The sequence below is a fragment of the Macrotis lagotis genome, chromosome X (genome assembly GCF_037893015.1).
Source record: "Macrotis lagotis isolate mMagLag1 chromosome X, bilby.v1.9.chrom.fasta, whole genome shotgun sequence".
NCBI lineage: Eukaryota > Metazoa > Chordata > Mammalia > Peramelemorphia > Peramelidae > Macrotis > Macrotis lagotis.
In genome coordinates, this window is record NC_133666.1 from 632,694,648 (window position 1) to 632,722,295 (window position 27,648).

The 27,648-nt window shown below is 35.8% G+C and overlaps 1 protein-coding gene across 4 annotated transcripts in view; it reads right to left on the reverse strand.

Annotated features, from left to right (window-relative positions):
* The window catches only part of KDM4B (lysine demethylase 4B), a 257,679-nt gene that overhangs the window by 106,897 nt on the left and 123,134 nt on the right, over nt 1–27,648 (reverse strand). For all 4 annotated transcript variants that reach the window (XM_074203930.1, XM_074203931.1, XM_074203933.1 and 1 more), the window contains 3 exons: nt 20,766–20,815; nt 9,684–9,787; nt 682–819 (listed from right to left, as the gene is read on the reverse strand). In XM_074203930.1, the coding sequence (XP_074060031.1) occupies nt 682–819; nt 9,684–9,787; nt 20,766–20,815 (292 nt within the window). The remainder of the gene's footprint in view (nt 1–681; nt 820–9,683; nt 9,788–20,765; nt 20,816–27,648) is intronic.

Genomic DNA, 27,648 nt, shown 5'->3' on the forward strand with positions numbered 1-27,648 from the left:
GATTCTGAGACACATCAATAATGTACATACTTCTCAGAGTTTTAGAAAGGGTATCCAACACTGAACAGTTTCCCCTACCAGAAAGAGGTAGGGCAACCTGAGCAGAATCAAAGGCTTGCTCTAGGAGGTCTGGCTTGGAGAAGATGGTAAACATTAAAAAAAAAACCTTTTAAATAGGTCAGAGGGAAGGGAATGGTCAGGAATACAGACACCATTCAATCACAGGGAGAGCAAAATGAAGAAAGAGGTGATCTTGGCTACTGGGTACTGCATGAGAAACAGGGGCTCAAAGAAAGGGGCCACAGTCTTGGTCAAACCTCCACTACATCCTCACCACAACTCAAAGGAAATGCCATCTGAGCCCAATTCCTGCAATGGAGGTACCATGCGCAGGCCATTCTCAGCTTCTGGCAGCATTACCAGGCCCATACCCCAAGGGGAAGAAATGGCTGATGCTTCTATTGAGCTTCCCATTTAACACATATGGATTCATCTGACTTTCCAAAGGGCCCTGTTAGACACACCAATGACTCACCCAAATACACACAGCTCTGGAGACAGAGCCAAAATCAGAACCCAGATCTTGTGTCCAAGTTCACCTCTCATTCCATCTACATCTGCAAGAACATTGTCATTACAAGAAGTTCTGATTCCAACCCTTTCCTGAGAACAGGTGCTTACCTGAGTAGCCATCTTGCCATAATCAATCCACCGCAGAGTGGCAAAATTGGTCGACTCCGCACAGTTGAAGCCATGATTGAAGCCTGCATGGTATCCATAGGGGAAAGTAATCATAAACTCGCCGGCCTCCTGAGTGATCTGAGGGCAGAAAGGGTCAGGATGAGGACTCAGTTCAAAACTGGTCAAAACAAGTAGACACAGGTGATAGGGATTTCAACTCTTCCTGGGAGAGTTCTCATTCCAGAGACTAAAACCTAATCACTGAGAACATGATGAAATCAGAGACCAGAAAATTCAGAGGTTCAGGTCAGAAAGGTGACACTTGAGGTAAGGGACAAAAAAATTGAATACATTCTATTTTTGAAACAGACTTTGGAAAGGAAAGTGGTATAAAAAGAACTGGACAGGAAATCATAGTCTTTCTGAATCTGAATCTACCACTAATTAGCCAGTCAGTCAGAGGTAGGCCACTTATTTCCTCTAGGTTCAGTTTCATCTGTCAAATCAGGTGATTAAAGATCATTAAGAATCTGTTTCTAATCATCTAAGACTTCATGTATTCTTTTAGGAGAAAAAAAATTCACCAATCAGCCAAGGAGACCAGTTACACAAAGAAAATACTAAGCTTTCTAGTCTGCTCAGCAGTACCAAACTGTGTTCGCCCGCACCCTCTGTGGAAGTTAGGGTCTCTTATTGTTCTTCATTTGGCTATCTCTTACCATCCCCCAATACTTACTGTGTGTCCCCAGTAGGTGCCTCGGGGATCAAGAAGGTGTTTTTTGTTTTTTGTTTTTAGGTTTTTACAAGGCAAATGGGGTTAAGTGGCTTGCCCAAGGCCACACAGCTAGGTATTTGACCGGATTTGAACCCAGGTACTCCTGACTCCAGGGCTGGTGCTTTATCCACTGTGCCACCTAGCCGCCCCCCACCTAGCCGCTCCCCTTTTTTTTAGGTTTTTAAGAAGGTGTTTTTTAATGACAAGATCACAGGCTCATAGATTTAGAGGATAGAGATCTCAGAGATCTAGTCCCAGCTCTTCATTTTATGGAAGTGCAATCGACCTTTAATGAGGCTAAATTGCCTAGACTTGAGAATTATGTTAAATAGAAGTCATGTGTGAAATGCCTGCCTCTCCAAGTCCACTGTTACCTAACCTTTCACAGTGTTACCTAACACTATCTTCTATGTTACCTAACCTTTGTAGATATGATTTCAGAATATTATAAAACTAAGATCAATCATTTCATTCCAAAAATTCCCAGATTACTGATGAAAGGGCCAGAAAGACCCACAAAGTCATATATTTGTATCATTTACAGAGAGGCTATATTTGTCAGGGGTGTTATAAAATGGATCCCTCCCTGGTCAGTTATGGACTAAATGTCTTCTAATTTGTTTCTATCTTTAATATGTTATTTTCCTTATGTAAGAAAAAAAATACAGGTTTAAGACACCACCATCGGAGATATTCTCCCATATGTGTAATTCTGAGTCTTTGTAAGAAGAACCAATTCTCAACAGGTACCCAATTAATTAGGATCAGCTCCTCACTCAAGCCCATTCATTCTCTAAGTACAGGAAATATCTACAAGTGAGACACAAGGAGAAGGAAGTTCAAAGTATTTCTGCTGGAGATAGGAATTAAACCATAAGTCACAAAGTGTGACAGTCCAGCTGTTCCTCTTGCTTCCTGAAAAGAAATTTCTGTACTTAGTATCCATACTCCCTTGGCTTTCAAATTTAGAATTCCAGGAAAGGGCTGTAAATAGATTCTTTTCAGGAACAAAGACCTTTACAATAATGCAAATGAAGCACAATTAACTAGTTTTATTTATGTAATTAACAGAAGACCAAAATATATTAAAAAATTTTAAGAAACATACAATCAAAAAAAAGAAACATACAATCAAGTCAAAAATCAAAACTTACAGAAAAAATAAACTAGTAATTAAGAATATTACATTATATTTATTTTTGCATAATAAACTATTGTTCATGTAAAAATCTGCTGCAATTGAGAAAATAAATTTTAAGGTCTACTTTGAAAACTTTCCAGGTGAAAATTTTTCATGTCATTTTCAGAAAAATTAAAAATAAAGATGAATATATCATGAGATTTAATTTAAATTTAAAGCATATTTTATATAGTCCTCTTTTTTTACTTATGATACTGATAGAAGGTTAAAGACACTCGAGGACAGGAATATAAATTTTGGAAATTCTACCATATGGTGGAAGTTTAACAAATACTTGCTAACTACTTCAGATCTCAGATCTTCCCTCTTCCCCTCAAAATGAATCACAGGCAACAAAAAAATCTACATTTTGCTTCACTGGACCTTAACCTGTATAATCAAGAAAAGGTCCAGTAATTATGACAATTAAATTTTAAATGAAGTTTGTCTTTCCCCATCAAAAACTTTCAAATGCCTGATGTTCAGTATTGTGTGAATTACTTGGGATAAGCAAATACTTTTATATGGGGTTCAATTTGTGATAACAATGATCATAATGCTTACTATGCTAGCATCTTTAGCAGATAAAACTGTATAGAGCTGCTTTCCCCTTCCTTTAATTAGTTGAGAACTGTAAGTTTAATTGCTTCCTATTAATGTGTTTTAAATTCTGCTTGGTTTTTTAAAATGGTTTTACTCCAAGGAAATGTGTACAAGAAGTTAGAGGTTTTAAAAAGAACCCTTAATAACTAACTGTTGCAGATACTAGTGTAGGAAGTCAAGTATTTTAAACCCAGAAAGTTTCATTGATCTCTTTTATTGTTTTAAATTCTGTGCTTTTAAGAACTGATAAATGATTTAAAGTCTGATTCAGAGCCCTTTCTGCCCCCCAAAAGCAGAGCTCAAATTAAAATCACATACACAAAAAAACCCCAAACTGGAAATGATTTCAACTCCAAAATGAATTCATTGAAGATCTCAAAAAGGAGTTAAAAAATCTTACAAGTAAGGGGTGGCTAGGTGGCACAGTGGATAGAGCACTGGCCCTGGAGTCAGGAGTACCTGAGTTCAAATCTGGCCTCAGACACTTAATAATTACCTAGCAGTGTGGCCTTGGGGAAGCCACTTAACCCCATTTGCCTTGCAAAAAAAACAAAAACAAAAACAAAAACAAACCTGAAAAAAAAAATCTTACAAGTACAAGAAAAATTGAGGGGGGGGGGGAATGACAGTGATGTTCAGAGAAATATGAAAAAAGAGTCAACAGTCTGGAAAAAGAAAATAACTACTTAAAAAAGTGGAACTAGCCATATGGAAAGGGAGATGCAAAAATCCTCTGAAGAAACCAAATCTTTAAAAAGCATAATTGACCAAATGGAAAGGGAAATTCAAAACCAAACGGAGGAAAATAATTCCTTCAATGTTATAATAGGACAAGTGGAAGCTAATAAATTTAGGAGAAACCAAGAAACAAATAAATTTAAAAGAATGAAAAAAATAGAAGGAAATGATAAATACTTATAGAAAAAATAAATAACCTAGAAAACAGTCAAAAAAAGGGGAGCCTGGACGGGATCTTTCAAGAAATTAACAAGGAATACTGTCTTGATATCATGGTACCGGAGGACAAAATAGAAACTGAAAGAATACAATAATAACCTCAGAAAGAGGTTAAAAATTAAAATTAAAAAATTAAAACTTCAAGGAATGTTATAGACAAATTTCAGAACTATCAAGTCAAGGGAGAAAATACAAGTAATCAGAAAGAAAATTTAAATATTGAGAAGCCACAATCATGATTACACAGGACTTAGCAGCTACAACATTAAAGGACTGGAGATCATGTTCCATGGCATTACAGAAGGCAAAGGACTATAACCAAGAATCATCTATCCAGAGAAATTAAGCTTCAAGGGGAAAAAATGGTCATTCCATGAAATAAAGATATTTCAAGCTTTCTTGAGGAAAATTGAACAAAAATTTTGATATCCAATATCAAGAGCCAAGAGAAGTCTAAAAAGGGATAAGAAAACATAAGGGATTCAATGGAGCTTAACTGTTTACATCCCTACATGGGAAGATGATACTTGTTAATAGTAAATCTAGAAAAAAATACACATAGACAAAAGGTAAAGGTATTAGGTGAATATGAGGAAGTGACATAAAAAAATAATTAAGGGATGAGAATGAGGTGTAGAAGGAAGGGAGAGGTAGAATGGGATAAACTATTTAACATGGAGAGGCACAAAAAACTTATTCCAGTGAAGGAAAAGATGTGAGAGTGGGGGCTATAGGCATTGCTTGAACCTTCCTCTCATCAATATTAGTTCAAAGAGGGAACAATATAAACAATCAGTTGATTACAGAAATCTCATCCAACAGGAAAGTAGAAGGGGAGGAGACTGAAGAAAGGATATGGGAAAAGTGTTTGGGGGGAGGGAGGAAAGATAGAAGATAGAAGAGGGGGGCAGATCAGGGGAGACAGTAGGCATAAACAAAACCCTGTGAAGAAAGGAAAGGAAAGAGGACTAACAGGAGGAAAAATAATCCTAACTGTGAATGTGAATGGGATGAACTCTCTCATGAAACAGAAATAGATAAGAGTGGATCAAAAACCAGAATCCTACAATATGCTGCACACCTGAAGCAGAGAAACAAAGTAAAAGGTAAGGAGTTGAAGCAGAATCTATGATTCAGCTGAAGTTAAAAAAAAAAGGCAGAGGGGAGTAATCCTGATCTCAGAAAAAAATAAAAAATAGAGTAATTAAAAGAGATATGAACAAACTACATCTTGATAAAAGGTACCACAGACAATGATGTAATATCAATACTAAAAATATATGCACCAAGTGGAATAGCATCCAAATTCTAAAGAAGTTAAAAATGAGTTTCAGGTTCATAATCAGGAGGCATTACAAAATATAAAATTGATAATTTTGATTATATTAAATTAAAAAGATTCTACAAAAGCAAAACCAATACAACCAAGATTAGAAGGAAAGTAGAAAGCTGGAAACTTTACAATAAGAAAAGCTGGTCAAGGCCTCATTTCTCAAATATATAGAAAACTCAGTCAAATTTATCTGAATACAAGCCATTCTCCAATAGATAAATGATATGCACAGGCAGTTTTCAAAAGCAAAAAATCAAAGTTATTTTTTAGTCATGAAAAATGCTCTAAATGCAACTAATTATTAAAAGCTAAATTGATCTTTTTTTCTCAAGAAATAAATACCATTTGAAAGAGTTATAAATAGTGTGTGTATTCACTTGTTTGAAGCCTACCAGAAATTTCAGTGCTAGAATCCAACCATATAGCTAAAGGATCATTTCTCTTAGACTAAAATTGCTTGGGGGGGGGGGGGGCGCTAGGTGGTGCAGTGAATAGAGCACTGGCCTTAGAGTCAGGAGTACCTGGGTTCAAATCCAACCTCAGACATGAATTACCTAGCAGTGTGGCCTTGGGCAAGCCACTTAGCCCCATTGCCTTGAAAAATCTTAAAAAAAAAAAAAAAAAAAAAAAAAAAAAAGAATAAAATTGCTGCTTGAATTTCAACTGTACTTGTTTCAGGCTGGGATTCAACTAGTCAGGAGCACACAAATGAAAATGCCAGGCAAATCAACCTGGAAGGATGGTCTTTAATTGAAATACACCCAAGATTTAGATACCAAGGAAAAGTCATTCTTTTAGGATCTCATTTCAAGTTCCCATTCTCTTGATTGAATGAAAATTTAGTTAAACTACTCATGTTCTTTGTAAAATTAAGAACAATGTCATAATGTGGCAGGAGAAAAATGACTTCATAAATATTATGTGTTCCAAAAAAAAAGTTCATGTGATTTATGGAAAAAACAATCGATATATATGGAAGAGAAAATATAATCTGGTTCTCCATAACAAAGTGTCTCATCCACACTGAGTAGAAGGAAATGTTCTTCCTTTCAAGTCATTTTTCAACATAATCCAAGCTATTGCTTAATCTGTGAAAATCCTGTCTGGAGAAACACTATTTTCCAATATATCAACAAGGAAAACAGTACTACTCATTTTCTTTATAAGATGTTTGGTATGAATAATGCTCAAAAATAAAAGAGAACTAGTAGAAATTTCATAAATTAGAATATTCCACTATCTGATAAACACAAGCAAGATAAACACAAACAAGAGAGTCATACGAATAGGATGGTTTGGAGGGAGAAGCACCTCTGATGAGGGCTGACTCTGAAAAACACTAGACTGAAACAAAGTTTTGAGTTGCTATTTGGATATTGTTACTAATATGGCAGAGGCCTAGTATTCCTTGTAAAATTTATACAAGAGAAAAGTCTAATGAGGAACAGAGAGGAATTTCCCAGTCTCAGAACATCATGACAACCTCAAAGTATTTCCTATGTTCTTTTTGCTACCAGAATTTGGAGACAGAAAGGATTCATGTGAGGCCATTTAGTTTCACCATTTCTTTTTGGAAATGATGACACCAAAGTTCAAAGAGAAGAGATGACTTTTTAAAAATCATGCAAGGACAAAGTAGCTAAGAATCCTGGTTTTCAAAGGCAGGGCTCTCCCAGCAATACTGTAGACCTTCCCTTTGTCGAAGTAAGGAACAAAGGGAAGGGGAGAGTCGGGGACAGAAAGGGGGGGGGGTGGAAGAGAGAGAGAGAGAGAGAGAGAGAGAGAGAGAGAGAGAGAGAGAGAGAGAGAGAGAGAGAGAGAGAAGGACAAGTGAGAATAAAGAAAAAAAGGAAAGTGTGGGAAAAAGAGGATTTTCTCCAACTTGTGTACAATGATAAATAACCCCAGGAACAGTCGACTTCAAAATTCAAGTGAGATACTTTGAGGGTTTCAAAGTACTGAATCCAACAAGGCGATTGATACCTAGTAAAACCAAAGTCATTAATCCATAGCTATTTGGTATGGTATCACACAAGTTCCCTTTATACCAATAGCAACTTTATCTCAACAAGATGATTTCACTTCAAATTTCATTCATCAAAACCTTTTCACTACGGAAAGGTTCTACAATCTTTGAAGCAGCAAATTGAGTGAGTTCAAAGTCTTCATGCTTTATGTAAGCCAAACTATTTTATTTCTAAACAGGAGATTAAGTCTCTCAAAGGAACCAGTGAAATTTTTAACTCAGGGCTGGGTTTTGTTTCCTAATAATATGTAGTGCTGATCTCAGTAAGATAGCCATGAAGAACCCTAGATCTAGCTCAGGTACTTTCAAAAACAGTAAACCAAGATTTGGGAATAATAATTACATATGGTAGGGTCTACAGAGATTAAATTGGTTTTATAAATTCATCTTCACCATAGGCACAAATTGGTACTTGATTCCAGAAGTGAGTTACAAAGTTATGACCTTTATATTTCTCCCTGCCTAGAGCAAAGAAAGCCTGTGACCAAATAGCCAATGATGTGTGGTGGAGGCCAGATCGTCCCTCTATTCAGAATGTATGTTGACAGGCAACAATGCATAGTGGGGGGTAAAGAGATGACCATCAAGAAATGAAGTTGTAGAAAGTTAGTAATCTGTATTGTTAGAAGAAGTTTCCTCACCTGGAAATTCTTTATCTATCTCTCTTTTCTAGAACTAAGAACAAATTCTAGCTTAACCTCTAGATAAATTAGTAGTGTCAATTTAATCTCAGAACACTAGACCTTAGGACAAACATATTAAGCTTCAGCAAAGAGGATTTCATTGGAAATCTAACAAAAAGCATAAAAGATAAGCAGTATATCTAAAATAGTTGGGAGTCAAATAATTACAAAGAGAAGCCTAAGGAGAACTTGAAGCATAGCATCAAGATATTTACTGTCTATGCAGTGAGTGGTTCAAGATTTTTGTGAAAGAATTTCTGTCTCAAATATGTAAAGAGAATTAGATCTTGCTGGGAATCAACTGTGACAAATCAGACTGGACAGAGGAAAAGATAAGAGACTAAGTTACATACTTGTGAGTGTGGGGGTTGTTTAAGACAAGCACCTCTGATGGGAGGAGGACCTTGAGTGTTCACCTAACTCTCACCTGTGACCATGAGATGCTATAGCCTGCAAAACCAAACCCTAGTAAAGTCATCTTGGCAAACAGGCTAAAACCAGATTGAGAGTAACTGAGAGGACTCAAATCTGTCAGTGAGTTACAGGTATGTCTACCCTGAGCAAGTGAAGACTTTCCCCAGGAGAATGAATAGATAAGAACAGTTTGTTCCAAGGACCATGACCAAGACTGATACAGAGCACTTGGAGGTTGGTCAGGCAACAAAAATGCCAAGGTCACAAACTACATCTCGGGAGAGCTGTCTTGACTTTTATTCTGCCATTGGATTTTGATGAATCAGGGAATGTGGGGTTGACAACTTTGTGCTACTCTAATCCAATTCAAGATGTCACCATGATGTCATTTGTACATCTTCAAAAATGAAGGACAAATAACATGAAAAATAACACTCATGGAGGGAGCTTACAAGCCTTGGTAAGGAGACTTATGCTTAGAGGATGTTCCTATTCTCTCAGTGAGCAATATACATCAAGTAGTGAAATAAAACTGTGACAGATGATTACATCAAAAATAGTACAAATTCTGGGACCTTAATTAGAGGAAGAAGACAAGAGCTAACAATGTCAATTTAATTCAGTAAGCATTTGTTAGTTTATTTATAAAGTTCAATATACTGCAGTATTTATTGGAGGCACAAAGACAAAATGAAAAAGGTCTTGACCACAAGGAGCTTAAAATAAAGACTTGAATCATACATTTAAGAAACTAGAGAAAAAGAGATTATAGGAATATACCCAGTGCCTATATTAAACCAAAAACAGGACAACAAACCAAGCATATTTAGCAAAATAATTTCATTTTTAAGCATTGAATTGGCTTTATCACAGGAAGCTCTTCATATAGTAATACTGAAAAAAATAAATTACCTTCCATTACAAAGGCAAAAGAAAGTTTCTTTAAATGAAACCCATGATCTGAATACAAGCATCTTCTAGACTCCCAACACCATTCCACATATTCTTTGTTACATTTTAGATGTACATACCCGATCAAAAGGGATACTATATTTCTTCAAGATGGAGGGAGAGATGAGAGTCATCTTGTGTCGAAGAAAGGCATCACATCCCTGAGAACTGCCAGGGAAAAAACCTGGGGAAGAAAGCAAAAGCAGAAAGCATCATCAGTATAGTCAGCTATCCTAACCAGGGCTAATCTCATAACTCTTGTTCAAAAGTCATAAAGAAAACAGAAGTAGAGAAAAACTCTTGAATAAGAAAAATATCATGCATTCATCTCCAGTCATCCCTTTAGGATGATGAGGGAAAAAAAAGTGGGATTTTAAAAAGACTTCTCATTCACATTTTGGAATTTAGCGTCAACTACTTCAAACTAGTTGTTGAGAGAAAAAATAAATCAACTCTTCTCTAGAGTTTCATAACACTAAGAAGGAAGAGAAGAACTTCTATTAACATTCTGGTATTTCCTCTTAAACCTATAGTCCCCTCATCTTCCATGTGTCTCCCAACTTTCTGGAAGCTGCCAATAAAATGTTGCTGCTGTTACATATTGTAGTATATTACCCCAGTAACAGGGATAATAAATTACAATGATACATATAACAAAAACCAAGTGGTCATTGCCTATAAATATTCATTCTGGTATTTATTTTCCCCTTCAAATAATGTTTCTTAACAAAACTAAACTATTCTCTGCCTCTTTCCTCTTGCCATTCTTATTTTGCATTCCTGTGCCTATTAATATATAGCTGACATATTTAAGAAATGTTCAGTGATTTGACTGTATGTTTGCTAAGTACTTTACATATTGTAACTTGAAGGACCCTCCCAACAATCTATGATGTAATTATGTTGCTTATTCCACACACCATTATTGACATACTACCCCATTTCTAATAAAACTTTTGAGGCCCAACTCTACCTGGAGACCATCTTAAACATGATTTTTCTCTCTTCTAATACATTCTGCTTGTATTTAAACAAAGGTTCAAGAGAATGCTAATATTATTGTGCATACCATATTTTATCCTATTTACCTGTTTCAAAAACTTCAAATTATATGCTCATAGATAAAAGGGTCTTTTTTGTATCTACTTTTCTCTCACCAGCAGTAAACATAGCATCTTGATCACAATAAATGTTATGGACTAAACTCGAACTTATTCAACAAATATGTCTAAATCTAAATTGCACTTTCCCACCAAATAGAGTTTATATGGAGACTTAGTAAGACCTACACATTGTAATAATCTAAAGGGTATCTTCTATGTTTGAGAAACAGGATACCCAAGATATTATGTGCTAAATAGTACTAGAATTCTTTGGACTTCAATTTTTAGAGCTTTTTCAAGTTACAGTCAAAATTCATGTTCAAAAGATCCCCTCCCTCCCTGAAAAATTTTTTTTTGACAATTTTAGACACATAATAAGGAGAAGGGAGGGAATAAACATTTACATAATGCTGACACCAAGCTAAATTCTTTACAAAGCTCATTTGATCTTCACAATAACCTTCCAAGGCAGGTACTATAGTTATTCTATTTTTACAGATGAAGAACCTGAGGCAAACAGAAGTTAAGAGATTTGCAGTGTGGCACAGCTAGTAAGTGCTAAGACCACATTTGAACTTAAGACTGACTCTTAGTCCAGGTCTTTTTCCACATTACCACCTAGTGGCCACTAAGAAAATCCTTTTTTCCTAGACAAGTATAAATACAATTGGGTACCTAAAGGACAGTGATTTTATATGGTCCCTGATGGAGAACAATCTTTATAGGATATTTGAAATGGAGGGAGGGGGGAGAGGAGGAGAATATACTTATTTGAGAATTTAAGGACTTTTCCAAAGCTTACTGAAAGAATACAAATGACCTAATCTTTTTTTATTTCACTCTTCTCTATACCACTACCTTGGAGTTCCCTTAAAGTAGTTGAACAAGAGTATAATTGAATCATGAGGTTCTTGCTACTTTATCATTATTCCTATCCTTGCCCTTATGTTACATTTCTGCTAGCAAAACAATTTGCCAATTGTCAATCATGAGCCTATTACTTGAAGAACAGGAAGATCTTAGTCATTTCCTCTCCCAGATTAAAATATCAAAGTTCCTAGAGAGACCTAGGATTACTGGGGGGAAAGGTGGGCTTTTGAAGGGGTAGGAGAAAGCTTTTCTATGTGCCCTGTTTTTTTTTTCTTTTGAAAATTTTATTTATTTAAGGTAATAGGGCTAAGTGACTAGCCCAAGGTCATACAGCTAAGCAATTATTAAGTGTCTGAGGTCCAGGGCCAGTGCTCTATCCATCACTCAGCGGCCCCCCCACCCCCGGTTTTCTTTATTGAGAATCCTAGTCACCCTCTATTAACAGAGAATGGATATCTCTGCTCACAGCACTAGAGGCTTAGGGCTAGAATAAGCTCACTCAAATCACTATGGCCCGCTGAGTACAATGCCAACATATCTACCACAACCAAGAGAAGTTTCTAGGCAAGAGCAGAGCACTGGTCTCAAAGGAAGCATATGTACACACTGGACGAGGTTTTAAATCAATTCAAATTAAATAATGAAAAGGAAAAAAGGTGTCTGTGTGTGTGTGTGTGTGTGTGCGCATATGAATATGTGAGGAGAATACTTTCAGTCTTGGAGAATCAACCTGATTGATAGGGTATAATGTGGATGCTTTAGAAAGGGCAAAGGATTAGTGAATCCAACAACTTTTTTTTTTTTACTAAAAGCATTTCAATTAGAATTATGACTGCCTGCCACCCAGTTCGTCGTCCTTCTCTGCAGTTTCTCTTTTTAATGCACAGTTTAAGTGGCTCTCATTAAAGCTACTAATAAAGAAGCACATTTTAAGTGATTAGCACCAATAACATGGTAACATATTAATGTTCTCTCTATGGGCTCCACAACTCTCCCAGTGAGCCCATTTATAGCTTAGCTATTCATTTTCCATATTAATCGCAAGCTCATTTCACTGAATCTCTGTATATTATAGTCCAATGAAGCAAGGCAAGAAAAGTTTACAAAGAATATATACAAAGAAAGCTTTGTTTCAGTTTCTCATGATGATTTGAGTTTTCTTTCCCTAAATAGCTTTGAAAATTTACCCTAAACTGAAATTTAGTAGAATCACTATTAATCCAGAAATTTTCACTACCTCATTCATTTTGCATTTCCTGAACACTATCTATAGCATCTTCCTTTGGTACTGTTATCTCCTCAAAGAGAATTCAATCAAATCATCTGAGTAGTGGAATAATTAAATCCAAAGAGGGTAAAAGGGGAGTGAAAGGGGGACAACTAAGGAAAAAACTTCATGAAGAGGTACTGAGTCTTGATGAATGGAAGGCATGTCTCTGCCACTGCCTACTGAACAGAAGGGAAGCAGGTAGAGTCCATTCCAGGCAAAAAAAGATAATATACTATACAGAGAGGTAGGAAGCTATTGGAAAAGGATAAAGAGCAATACTGTTAAATCAACCATCACTAAGGAGAAACCTTATGAACAGAGGATAAAACACCCAGTCTGGAGTCAGAAATACTCATCTTCCTGAGTTCAAATCTGACCTCAACCAACTGAAATCATCTTTTCCCCAACCAGAAAACTTTCTCAATAAATCCCAGTTGTGTAGAAATATTAGGAAACTAAAAGTGAACTCATATTCAAAGACTGCCGAGAACAACTGAGCATCAGCATAGGAAAGAAAAGATCAGATAACCTTCTTTTCTCATGATGACTAACAGATACAAAATGTGAAAGTAAACATAGTTTATATAGGAGAGAAGGCAGTAGACTTAAGAAAGAGAAGACCTCAGAATTAAGACCTAATTCAGCTATCACTAACTATGTGGATTTGGACAAGTTATTTAACTTCTCTAGGTCTGAATTTTCTCAACTGTAAAATAAAGCAGACAAGGCAGTTTCATTAACTCCTTTTCAGTGCCAAATGTACTTCAAAAAACCGAAAATGGCAACTTACTAGGAGCCCAAGATCTTGATTTTTAAAATATGTATTTTGAGCAGGAAACAAAAAACAAATCCTTCTACTTAAGACCCTTGAATGGATCCCAGGGAGAATGAATACAGTTGGCTCCTCAATTGTCACTTCACCATAGCAAATCCTTCATAATTAAATTTCAATCTTTCTCTTCATTTTATTAATTTAATCCAAAAAAAAGGGGGGGATGGAGAAAGTTTCACTAAAAAGCTAATTCAAATCAAAGAAGGAAAAAGTCAATGAATGGAATAAATGGCTTTCTGGTAATAAAAGTACAGTGGATATAGATGTGGATCACCAAAAATTCTAATAGATCTCACAACATTCACCCTCTTCAGGTAGTCAGTTCAGAGGCAAATTTTGATGAGGAATATTCAGAAGGCCATCTGTGTTGAGGAGTTTCCAAGAATAAAGAAATGCCTCTAAGGGATCTATGATTCTATCTACATGACTTCTCTCTTATAAGGACTCACACTTTGCAAAAATCCTAATTACTGTGGCTAAAAAATTCATCACCATGGGGCACAACTTGGTAACCCGCTATCCACATACTCACCTCTTAGCTTCACTTTATTCATTCATTCATTCATTCATTCATTCATTCATTCATTTATTTATTGGCAAGGCGAATGGGGTTAAGTGGCTTGCCCAAGGCCACACAACTAGGTCATTATTAAGTGTCTGAGACCGGATTTGAACCCAGGTACTCCTGACTCCAAGGCCGGTGCTTTATCCACTATGCCACCTAGCCGCCCCTGAAGCTTGTTGTTTTTATGAATAAAATTTATCTTCTTCAAAATCCCATCTAAAATCCCATCTGCTAAAGAAAGTCTTAAATCTAATGCATTCCCCTCTGTTAATTATCCTACACCTATGTGTAGACTATGTATAGACTTTTTGGTATATGGTTGTTTGCATATCTTCATCGTTAGATTCTGAACTTTTTGAGGGTAGGACCTGTTTTTTTATTTTTCTTACTATCTTCATATTTGGTAGAGTAGATTCTGAATATTTATTGGCTGACTCAGGCAGTTTATTTAACAACTTTATCCTCAAGATAAGATTTGATAAGATCTGCCAGAGCTTTGACTGAAGGCAAAGGTTTTGAGAGTCAGCTCTATAACACATCATATACAAATTTGAATGGAGATGGAGAAAAAATATTATCTTATTTATGAAGCCATCTATCACTTATCATGAATATATCAGCTCACAGAACTATTACTAGGAAAATTCTTTTCAAATTATACAATAGAAATGAAGAACTACATGCAGAGAAATAAAGCCTTTCAGAGAATGGCATAAAAAAAGCCAAATGAATCTATTCTCTTCAGTACTTTCAGTTTCACATTGCTGAATGTATATGGAACAAGGGTCACAAATCTGGCCAGGGAAAAAGCTCTTTCTGTCATAGAATCAATACAAGTATCACATCCTGAATACTGCATATGATAGGTGAATATAAAAACAGCCAAGGAAAAATGCAGGTGTCACCTCTAAATGGCATCTAAGCCATTAGATTTAATATTTTCCTCAGATACTAACAATTTGCCATTTTAATTGTTTTAAGTACCATCACCCTCGCCCCTTTTATTGGCTTCTTACATCCTATTAGCTTCAGAGGATGTTCTAATTCAGGTCAATCAGTAGATCAAAAAAAGGAAAGAGGTAGTCAATAAATGAGACTCCATGGACTTCAAATGAGCAATAGTTTATTGTAGTCAAATGGGAAGAGGGTGCAAAAAAAAAAAATCAACAAGAAAAGGTTTTCCTCCTCAAGCACAGCTCTTTCCTCCCTCAGGTACACATCTTAATTAAAAAAAAGAAGGTTGAATTTGGAATCGGAGAACTAGGGAGAAATACAAGCTTGGCAATTATTGCTTCTCCGGGACTCAGTTTTCTTATTTATACAATGAAGAAGTTGACCTAGATGGCCTTTCAGGTCCTCTCCAGCTATAAATCCATTCTTCTCTAATTCTTGCTGCCCACAGAATCTATAAGATTCAATGAGAACAAGTGACAACACATACTCGCTGAACATAGTTATGTTTAGGTAGGCTACTATATTATGGGGGAGACAAAGTGCACAACCCTGGGGAGGATAAAGTTTAAAGAAAACAGTTACTGCTTTTCTCCTGCTCATGATATAGAAAAAGAGAAAACTATTACATAAATGTGTAACATAAACACAAAATTCATTAGATAGATGTTAAAACTAAATATTATCTGAGATCTAAAAAGAAGAGCTTTGCTCACCTTGAGGAATTAAAGGAGGATTTCTGAAAGATGCAATACTAGTTTTAAGTGAATTCAGCATCTGCTGAAATAACAGAAACTGAAGAATAGTTATGAAGGGTTTGAAAACAATGTTATTCATTATTTAAATCACTCAGATGCCTTTTGCCATTCTCTCCTTCACCTGACTCACATGAAGAGATGGTTTGTCTCTTTAACAAAGCAAATTACTCTATAGTTCCAAGAGATTCCATTCCATTCTGCTTCTCCAGAAGATTATCCCTTCTATGATTCTCTCAATAATCTTCAATCTCTACTCATTTACTAGCTCTTTTCTCTGCTATCTACAAAGATGCCTGGGTCTCCTCCATCATCGAACATCTCTCTTGATCTGTCTACCCCACCATCATCCTGTTTTTCTGTTCTCTTTTACAGTTATACTCTTTAAGAGCATCTACAAAAAAAGTTCTCAGCTTTTCTTTCCTTTTTTGTCTTCTTAATTCTCATCATCTAATGTCTGATGATGAACTTGCTGGTAGCTCTCCCTGCCTCAATTCTCTTCCCACAACAGTCAAGAGATAAACAGATATGAAATAGATGATACCATATAATCTGCTAATTCAAAACTGTTTAAATGGATGGACTCAGAGTAGTTTTACTAGTTCAATGACATTGTCCCAGGAGATCTTCAGTGCTTGAGAAAACCCAAGGGATCTGTACTTGGCCTTGTAAGCTTTAGTATTTTTATCAAAAACCTGAATAAAGCCATAGAATATGCTCATTAAATTTGTGACCAAGCTCTAAAGCAGGAATTCTTAACTTGAATTCCATGGATACTCAAGAAATGTATATATAGATTTCAAAAGGTCTGGGAATTTACAGAAGAAAAAATTTCATTTTTATTTTCACTAACCCCTAGGACCAAACCTTCTGAGAAGGGTGCTATAGAAGGTCCCAGAGATGTTCAGGGAGGCCTAACCCCTCTGGTGTGAAGGACTGTCAAGTCTTTTTCAGGGTGCTCATCCACTTTGATGGTCTATGTGTCCCAACTCTTACCTGTAGCTCCAAGAAGCTGCAGTATGCACAGCAGCCACGTCACAGTAAAACCACTTGAAAATAAGCTAAATGAGGTTAAGAGAAATCAACAGGCTTCTAAATGATAACTTAGGATTTGTCTACCCCAAATATATAAAGATTTCTCCTAATGGAATTGGTGGATAGGAACAATGTTTCAATGGCCATAGAGGTTAGCTGAAGCAGGGTACTCAGAAATCAAAGATGCCAAAGTAATCCATTACATCCTGGGCCATTGCTGGTCCTGCCAATTTTGTCCTGTTACTAGGCTTTGATGACTTTGATGAGGTCAACAATTTTGGGTGACTCTGCCTCACTTAAATTCAATGCACAGTGAAGTCAAGATCCAACAACAGTCCATAACAGAAAAATGTTAAGAAGGATAGTTATGGATAGAGCACTGGCCCTGGAATCAGGAGGACCTGAGTTCAAATTTGATCTCAGACACTTAATTCTGACACTTAATTACCTAGCTGTGTGACCTTGGGCAAGTCACTTAAGCCCACTGCCTTAAATAAATAAAAAATTTTGGACAAAAAAAGGATTAGGCATGCTATGTGAAAAGATTTGAGGACAAGAAAGAATTATAGACTTTTGTTTATAAACAACGAGAGTACATTTACTATTTTGGGTTTACAGAAGTTCTCAGTCCCTGGATTACTGGTTTAAGTATGAAGTAGTTTTCCAACCATTGTTTTTGAGGTTTTCCCCTAACTAGGCTTGATCATTCAGACACCAATTATACCATTTATGAAATATTCAGGTATATTACCTTTCTCCTGAATGATCTACATCCAACATTCCATGTAGTATATGGTGCAGGAAAAGCATAGGTGCTGATACTTAAGGCAATTTAAATGGTTATTTGTTAAGTGATAGAGAAAAGAATGCAACTAATGGCTTGGGATCCATTTAGGAACAAGTCTTATTTTTCCTGGTAGTCCAGCCTTACCTACAGGGCAATCAATCAAGAGTTTAGAATATGAATCTAGAGTTCAGAATTGGAAGGTCTACTTACATTTATGTTTTATGCATGGAAGAAATTCCCCCTACCATCCCCCACTCCTCCAACCCAATAGCCAATGTTCATACTTTAAGGTTGGTAAAGCCCCAAATTATCAGGCACACCTCTGAACTCTATGTGATTGAATCAACCCTCCAAAAAGAAAGAGATTATACAAAACTAGCTACTCTATTCTCTATTTTAAAAAATTTTAAATACATGATATAGTTTTTCAAAGATCTAATATTAAATCCCAGGCAAACTGTCATATTCTGGATGAGGGTAACAGTGCCTGCAAGAAATACTGAAGAATAACTGATCTACTTCACAGAACCATTAATTAATGCAGAAGCTGCCATATATTTCCTGATTTTTTAAAAATAAAGCCATGCAAGGTTATGGTAATAATTTTTCCAGAACTGGAAGAGACCTCTTTCCCTAGTCTTAAGCTCAAACAGGCTGATTGATGTTATTTTACTTGGGCCTTTTGTTGTTGTCCTTGGCTTCCTTAAAGATTCTTTCTGCCTGTTTTCTCAGCCATTAGTATTTTCCCTTCCAAGATACACTGAACCTGTTTTGTGTGTCTTGTATATACTTTCCTAGTTGTCTCAAAAAGTCTATGTTTATTTTGCATGCCCTGAAAGAAAAAAAGATCCCAAAGGGTAGGACTTGTGCCACTTTTGCCTTTGAATCCTAAACACTTTGTAGAATGCCTTTCACACAGTATGGCTGAGAAAATACTTGTTGATTGATCATACTAAACTCTATCTCATTTCCCCTGTGGGAAAGGGTGGTAAAAACCTGGACTATTATGGCAGAAGAGAGAAAACAGAAGAAAGATGAGGATTTTCAAGAATTGGCAACTGGATGTGATTTAAGTGGTGATGAAGGATGACTGTATGGTTAAGAGAAGAGCTGATGTAACCACCAGGGATCTGGGACTTTTCCTCCTGCCCCATCCCCTGAGGTTTTCCCCTAGGATCCGCCGAGTCATGCCTTGCTCTGTTCTTACAGAACCTCTACTAGGTGACCTTTCCGTCAATGATGCACTGAACACTCCTCCCTGAGTTGTGCTCCTCAGAGTGTGACAGTTCCTTGAGAACAATGATCACCTGGCTTTTTATATGTATGTATCTCCAGGGCTTGGTGCAGAGTTCTGAACAATTGCAGATAGGGTTTAAGAACACTTTTTTCATCTTATTATTCTTTTCTTATGTTATGGAAAAGAAATCATTTCCAGTGCACATCAACAGTATTCCCAGGCAGGTAAAATTAAGAACATAATTGAATGTCCAAATCTATAAAGAAGTTCCTGGGTCCAAACATGAAATCAATGTCAAGTTTCTGCCCACTTGTGCCTTCTTCCCCTTTCCCCTGGCCCAGTCTCTCCAGCCTCACATGGCCCTGTTCTGGGCAGCCCCTGCTCTGCTTCCCTCATCCTCACTCCAGACTTGGCTAGAACAAGGGCTTCACAGAGTACCAGAGAGGAGGAATTGCTTTTCCTTTTCCTTCCCTACAGTTTCTAAGTATTTATTATTTACTCACCAATGAATCTCCTGAGATTCAAGATTTTGGTTAAGCAAAGAGAAAAAAGGGACAATACAACAATGAGAACAGAGTAAAGAACTCGGACAAAAGCTTCTCATGTGTGAGAAGGATTTTTTTGGTTGTCTCCTCAGAATTTCTTCTAACAAGTTCTACCCACCCCCACCCATCGCCCAAAGGAGGCTGCTCTCAGGCTTCTGGCAGGAGTGAATTTACAATCAGTCCTGGCTGAACTCTAAGGAAATTAAAAACCAAACAAGTAGAAACCAGACTCAGCTGTGGCGACCATTTCTGTGTGGCTCCTCCTGATATGACAGATACTGTTCTGGAGAATTGAACAGTGTTAGTAAAAAGGGCCTCTAGATGGCTATGGAATTCAAAAGTACTCATCTTGGCTAGTGGTTATCATTTGCTGTATAAATCTGTAGAAATCATTATGGCTTTCCTATACATCCTCGCATATAGAGAAATAAATCAGCTATCCTAGCAGGGATAGAATAAGAGTCACTCTTCTCTATCCCTATTAATCTGTCTCAGAAAACCAACCACTATGGATTTAACACTGAGTTCATATAGCAAACAGAAAAAGACATAATAACTACCTTATACAAGGCCTTATAAATTGTTTGGAGATAAGATACACACATATCTGATACAACTGATAAATGAGCTTCAAACTGGTGTTATGAGAAGTAACTAGCACTTTATATAGCATTTTAAGATTTGCCATTTGCTTTATCAATATCACTTCATTTGATCCTCAGAACAACCCTTGGAGTTAAGTGCTATTGTACAGATGAGAAAATGAAAAGAGAATAAATTACTAATAACCAAAAGAAAACCAACTATACATAGAAAAAAGAATCTATGAATAAAAGCTGGGAAATTCCTTGAAGACAATGCATTCCCAATCCCAAATTTCTTAAAAGCATCTAAAAAGAATGAAAATCCTATTTATGTTTACCATTATGGTACTGCCTAATATACTTTCTTTTTTTTTTAAAAGTTTTTGCAAGGCAATGGGATTAAGCGACTTGCCAAAGGTCACACACAGCTAGGTAATTATTAAGTGTCTGAGACCAAATTAGAACTCAGGTCCTCCTGACTCCAGGGTTCTATCCACTGCACCACCTAGCTGCCCCTGCCTAAATATACTTCATTCCTGTCTCTCCAAGAGAGCAGACAGCTAAAACATTTTGCAATTTCTAGAAATGTGAGCATAGAATAGTCAGAACTTTGGACATGGAAGCTTACCTTTTGCCAGGCGTTCTAGACGTTTGCCATGTTCTGGAGGTATGGCATACCTAGAAAAAAAGGGGAGAGAAAAAAACAGAAAATAGTCACTAATATTATCATAGTACAATTGATACCATTAATGGAAAGCAAATCAAAATCACCGAGACTTTCTTTTCAGAATTGGAAGCACAGCTCCAAGAGTAAGGAACATTTCTAGTACCTGTTCCCCTTTCAGAGAATGACACATTGAAGTACAAAGTAAGTTCAAGTCAATCACCTTCCTCGAGCCTGTCCAAATTTGAAGAGTTTGCCACCAGAGCTTTGTTTATTGCACTTTAACAAAATCTTTCAGAACACTACTGAATGTGTGAGCAGAAGGTAGTACAATAATGCCCTGCTAATGCTGACATGCAAAAACCCCAGGTAGGTTTGTATTTGAGGAATGAATTTGAACTTTTTTCTCTGTTCCCATTCTTAAGACTTACTTTAGAGGCAAAACTCTACAATGCTAGGAAGCAATGATTCCACATTCCTATTCATATTCACATCCATTCTGAGGGAGAACCCTTACTTGGCTAATATAAAATTTCAGTAGCAAGGACCTTAGCAGAAATCTTTAACTAGAAATGTCTGCTATTAATCTCAAGTTTCTGGAATTCTTCTACTTCAAAGAAAGTTAGATAAGGTCAAATTAAGCTTCCCTGTACCCAAGCAAGAACAAATAAACTTATCATGTGTGTTCACAATTTTCATGTGTTTCTCAGTCAAGAGGGCAATCTTGTACTTAGACATTCTAGAAAAATGAGGCCATTTTTCCTATTTCACAATAAGTAATTTAATAATAGCAGGAGAACCTCAGATTACTGGAAGAACATTAAACAGAAGATATTCTAGACAGTCTATTTAAGTTAGGAGTTGTAAAAAAAACCCAAAAAATATCATGTAGCATTTGATCTCAGAGAACAGAAATAATATATTTGTGGACTTTTAGGTACCCTCTGACCAGAGTAATATATAATTATCAACTATATAATTCTACCATATAATTATCAAACAATTCAATTCCACTTGTCTTGGAAAAACTTAGCAGTTATATATTTTGAAAGTAGCCATTTATCACTTACATAAAGATGATAAAAATTGATCCTGAACCAAAGTTTTTTTTGGAGATTAATGTCCCTTAAAATAGGGAAATGAAACATTCTGTTTCTTCTGGGAAAATGCTAAAGGATTGGGAAAGAATTAATTTATGGTTACAAGGCTGCTGATGATTAATGTAATATCCCTAGTCTACAATGATGCTTTCATTTAATTACTGCCTGTAATTGGGAGTTGTAAAGATAAGATTAATTGAATCTGGAGGATGTTAAAAGTTTAATACATTGGAACATGGTTCTTGTGCTATCTGAAACTACAGATTGCAAGAACCCAAGTTGAATGTTCAGAAGAAGAAACCCTGAGAGATTAAAGTGGAATTTGCTTGGCCAGGAAAGATGGACAACAAAACTGAATCTACTGGTTTATAAAACCATAAAAAGTCCATAAATAAAAACTATTCATCCTCAAATAATTACAAAATTCCCTTTAAGATCTCACACTTCACTTCATATCATATTTGTCTATGTCTTATCCTCTTAGATTGTAAGCTTTTTTAATTGAATTTTATTTTATTTTTCCAAGTTACATGCTATGGTAGTTTTTTTTTTTTTAACATTCATCCATTTACAAATTTATGAGTTCCATATTTTCCTACCACCATTGCCTTCCTCCTCCCTCCCCATGGCAGTGAACAGTCTGGTAAAAGTTGTACATTTACATTTGTTTTTAATATAATTACATAGTAGTCATTTTGTGTAAGAGGAATTACAACTGAGGGAAAAGACAGAAAATAATGAGTTAGGAAGAAAAAACAAGTTTTTTAACAAGTGAACATAGGGTGCATTCAGATTCTGTGTTTTTTTTTCCTTTGGATGTGGATGGCATTGTCCATAACAGGTTTCTCAGAGTTATCCTTGATCTCTGAACTGCTAAGAGGAGCTGCATCCATCATAGTTGATCAACTCATAATGTTTTTGTTAATGTGTACAATGTTCCCTTGGTTCTATTCACTTCACTCAGCATCAGTTCATGCAATTCTTTCCATGCTTTTCTGAATTCCAATCACTCATGATTTTCTTATAGAGCAAAAGTACTTCGTAACATTCATAGACCATAACTTGTTCAGCCATTTCCCAATTGATGGGCATCCACTCAATTTCCAATTCTTTATTACTACAAAAAAGAGCTTCTCTAAAATTTTTTGAATAAATGAGATTTTTCAAGACTTTTATGACTTCTTTTGAATACAGACCTAGTATTGGTATTACTAGGTCAAAGGGTATAATCAGTTTTATTGCTTTTTAGGTATAGTTCCAGATCTACAAGATGTCTTACTTAAACTTTCTAGCTATATCTATATGCAAAAGGTTTGTTAAAAAGTATACACTGGTGAAATGTCTTTAACCACCTGCTAAGGACAGTGAAATAGCAACAAAGTTTCCTGTAGCAATGATGGAATTGCACGTGGCATTTTACCATCATCTGAAATCACACTAGAAAAATAATAAACATCAAAGAGATATTTGGTAAAATTTTCTCTGGCTTGTTGAAACATTAAAACGAAGGAGAATTATAAATTAAAGTTGGTAGAGATAATAAGCAGAAATAAAGTCCAGATTAACTTGCCCAAGATCATAACAGGTAATAAAAATGGCAGAGTCAAGATTCAAACCAAAATCTATTCTAGCTTCGAGGAGGAAAGGAGAAAGGAAAGAGAATATTCAAAGTCTAAATACTAGTTGTTAAAAGAAATATTTGAACCAAGTAAAACATGTAACTGGTTAAAATTTGAAAACATATTTCTTTAAGCTGTTAGAAAACCAAAAGTGCTAATTCAATTGTTTTTTTCCAATTACCTATAAGAACTCACAATTTGGATGTCCCATCATCACTGATGCACAATACCTCTAACATCCTTTTGTCAATGGTATTGTCATTCCCAAAGTCATTGGAAGTTCAAAAGCTATAGGGATGAACATTTAGGCTTGTCTCTTATTCAAACTGTGGGAATAAGAGTCATTCCCCAATATATAAACTGTGAAACATAAGAATTTTTTCCACAGAACAATGATCTGATCACATGAAAAAGTCAAAAAGCATAAAAAGCATAAAGTGCATAATACTGTAGTAAATGCTAAGGAAATACACACACAACTCTTTGACAGTGGGAACTGGTGTGTGTGTGTGGGGGGCAGACCATTATGCAAACAAGATAGAAAGGTTATACTGGAGATCATCTCTGAAAAAAAAGCATTAAAATTAAAGTAGACTGTGAAAGGCTTGTTGTACAAGGTGGCACTTAAGAGGATACTTGAAGGAAGCTAGGACAGCCGGGGTAGAGATGAAGAGTGAACATACAGCTCACTTCTTTTTATAGTACCAAAGAATTAAAAAATGAAAGAGGTGCCTATCAAATGAGGAATGAATGAGAATATTATGTTGTATGAATAATGGAATAACAAAAGGAACAATTTTCAATGAATTGTCGGCAGGCTTGTACGAGCTGAGGCAGAATAAAATGAATAGAACATGGAGAACATCTAATACAATAACAAAACCATAAAAAGTTTGAAAACCTTAAAAATACCGATCATTGCAGAGATCAATCAGTATTCTAAGATCAATGATGAAGTATGTTATCCTCTTCTTAACAGAAAGAGATGATGGACTCAAGATAAAGAATGAAGAATCACAAAGACTATTTGTAACTGTAACAAGTTTTTAGAGAGGAAATTAATTTTTTCTAGGTTCTGAATTATTTGTACAGTACTACATATTTCATTAGTTTACACAATAAATAGGCATTTATGTGCTGGCTTTTAACCACCATTTATAACATTTATGTCTGAAAATACTTCACAATTGGATTAATGGAATGGATCAGATCTGTATTTCTAGTCTTTGTTCAGGTTGAACGTTCCCAACAGTTGCTTCAATCTATTACTCTTTATGCTGTGGTTTCTAAATTCTCTATCTTTTGGTAATCCTCCTCTACATACATTCGAGATTTTCAATATTGCTTCTAAAAATGTGTCATCTAGAAATGTTCACAGGCCTACATATGTGGTCAGACGATGGTGAAGTGCAATGGAATGATAGCTTCCCATTATCAGAACATTACATTTCTATAATATAGACTGTGTTAATTTTTATTTTCTGCTGGCCACATGTTATGAAGATTATGGTTAATAATGAATGATGATGATGAACGTTAATGATGATGTTAGCAAGCAAATATAGGGAAGCAGGGTCATGGAAAACAAAATATTAATTAAAAAAGAAATAAAACTCCCTTCACTGATATAAAGTGTCTTGAACACTGAAAAATTATGTCAGAGGTACAATTTAAACTGAGGTTTTCTTGATTCAATGACTGGCCTGGCATCTAGCTATGACTATATTAGGGGCAAGAGGAAAATCAAAGAAGGGGACAGGACATGTGATGGGGGGGTGAGATGAAAAAGAAAGATGGACTGATAATGAATAATGTTAATAAGACTGCTTCCTCTTCAAGATCTTTTGATAGGTAAAAGGTAAGTTGCTGCAGTGAACTGGAAAAAGTTTAAATTTAAAATGGGGCAGTGTGGGGAAGGTAATGGAGGAGTATAGCATCTGCAGACATGGGTCAATAATCTTCCACTGTATTTCAGGCAAAATTCTGGAATACATTCTGGAGAAAGCATTCATCATTAAAAGTCAATATGCCTTCCTCAAGAATAGATTATGTTACCTTATGGAAGTCTTTCTCAAGGACCCCTAAATTTTAGTCCCTTCCTCCTTAAATTATCTGTTTTATCTTACACTTTGCTAATATGTACATATTGGTTTGCTTGACTCTCCCATTAGATCTGTGAGATCCCTGAGGGCAGGAATTGTCTGTCTAGCTTCTTTCTGTATTCCCAAATGTTAATGGCTAAATTATTTTTGTAAAAAGAGTTGGTAGAAAAAGTTGGTGGAAAGTGACAATTTTTTTACCGTCAAGAAAATATTTCTCAAAAAAAGTAAAATTATGAAACTATCTGTCAACTTCTAGAATGAATCATTTGTAATCCCTGACTTTATTGCCTTCACAGTTTTATCATTTCTTAATGCCATATTAATTTAAATGCCAACCTATTAAAAACTTAGGTAAACACTTTTCACTCAGCATTGTGCCCCACCTCCACCATGGGCTTATCCTTTATATTTTCTACCCTTTCCTTTTTCCTTTTCTGTAAAGTGATGAGATTTAATTAAATTGCCTCTGAACTCTAAGATCCCATTATTTGATTTTAAATTCAGTCAAATAAAACAAAGAAGAAGTAGCTTGTGGACAGACTTGGGAGTCAAGAATACCTGGGTTCAAATTCTACTTTAGGTACATAATAGCTTATCCTCTCTAGACTTCAGCTTCTTCATATTTAAAATGAGTCGTTGGCTCAATGACTTATGTCCCTTCCAGCTCTAAATCTATGATCCTTTGATTCAAATTTATGTATTCTTAATAAATCTATACTTTTTAAGATTCCCCTACTAGCCAAGCACTCTGATAATCTGAGCTAAAGTAAGATAATCAGAATGAAACATTATCCTCTGTATCCAACCAAGTGAATGTAAGACACTGTCTTAGAAAGATCCTGCCCGGATGCCTGCCACAGAGGATGCTATTAATAGGGTAATGTTCACGGTGGTTTGTTTATTCCCCTGGAATGACTTGATGGATGTGAATAATTATCAGACTATAAAAGCCAGCAAATGTGCTATTTTCTATCGCTCTAAATCATCAAACAAATAAAGTGTGAAACAGCATTTTTGAATATAATTTTCCCCTCTAATGGCTTAGAATTATTATCAAGAACAATGAAAATAAATAAGCAAATGCCTTGTGAGTTAGAAATTAAATGAGTGTGTCAAGAAAAAAAAGGAACACAGACCATCTTGGAGAGCAAGAACCTGTTTAGAAACCATTAGTTAAGCAGATATGCAACAGGGGATTCAGCACCATATTAACATTCCAGCCACTTCAAATACTAGTCAGTTTACTAGGTGTCTGAAGGTCTGTTCAATGGAAGTCTAAAATCATAGCTCTTTTTATAAGAAAGCTATTAAATTAGGTCACACTGCATGCAGCCACACTACCTTGCTCTAAAAGTATTTCTTAATAGGACAACATTCTGAAATGTTGCAATTCACAAAACAAGGTAATTTTTATAACCTGGTTTACTTAGACAACAAGGTAGGGAGAAGAAGACTACAACTATAATCAGAAGAATCTTGTTCAAGTCTCTACCACCAACTGTGTAAACTAAGGCAAGTCACTAACTACAGCCTGCTCATAAGTTCCTCACTGGTAAATTAAGAGGCTGACCTATATTTCTACAGTTCCCTTTCACACATAAAAAAGGTCTGACAATTAAGCCAACTATAAAATAGCCCAATTTGCTCAATTCCAGAGACAGGGACTCTCTCCTTTCATTTCATCTGGGGGAAAAGTCGGCCTACCTTTGGAATGAAGACCACTATTTTAGAAGCTGCACTTTCCATAAGAGGAAAAAAAAAGGAAAGGTGGGACAGCTACCTCTTCACAACGTTCTTTAAAGGTTTAGTTCAATTAAACAAGTATCTAGTAAGTAACTATTGTGTGTGTGTGTGCACACACACAGACACACACAGACACACACACACACACACACACACACACACACACAAAAACACACATGCAAGACACTACTACGGATGCAGTTTGACCATTTATAAAAGGAGGTAAGTTTAGACTAAATGATTCCTTTAAATTCTTAACATTCTATGATTGTGGGCACTGGAA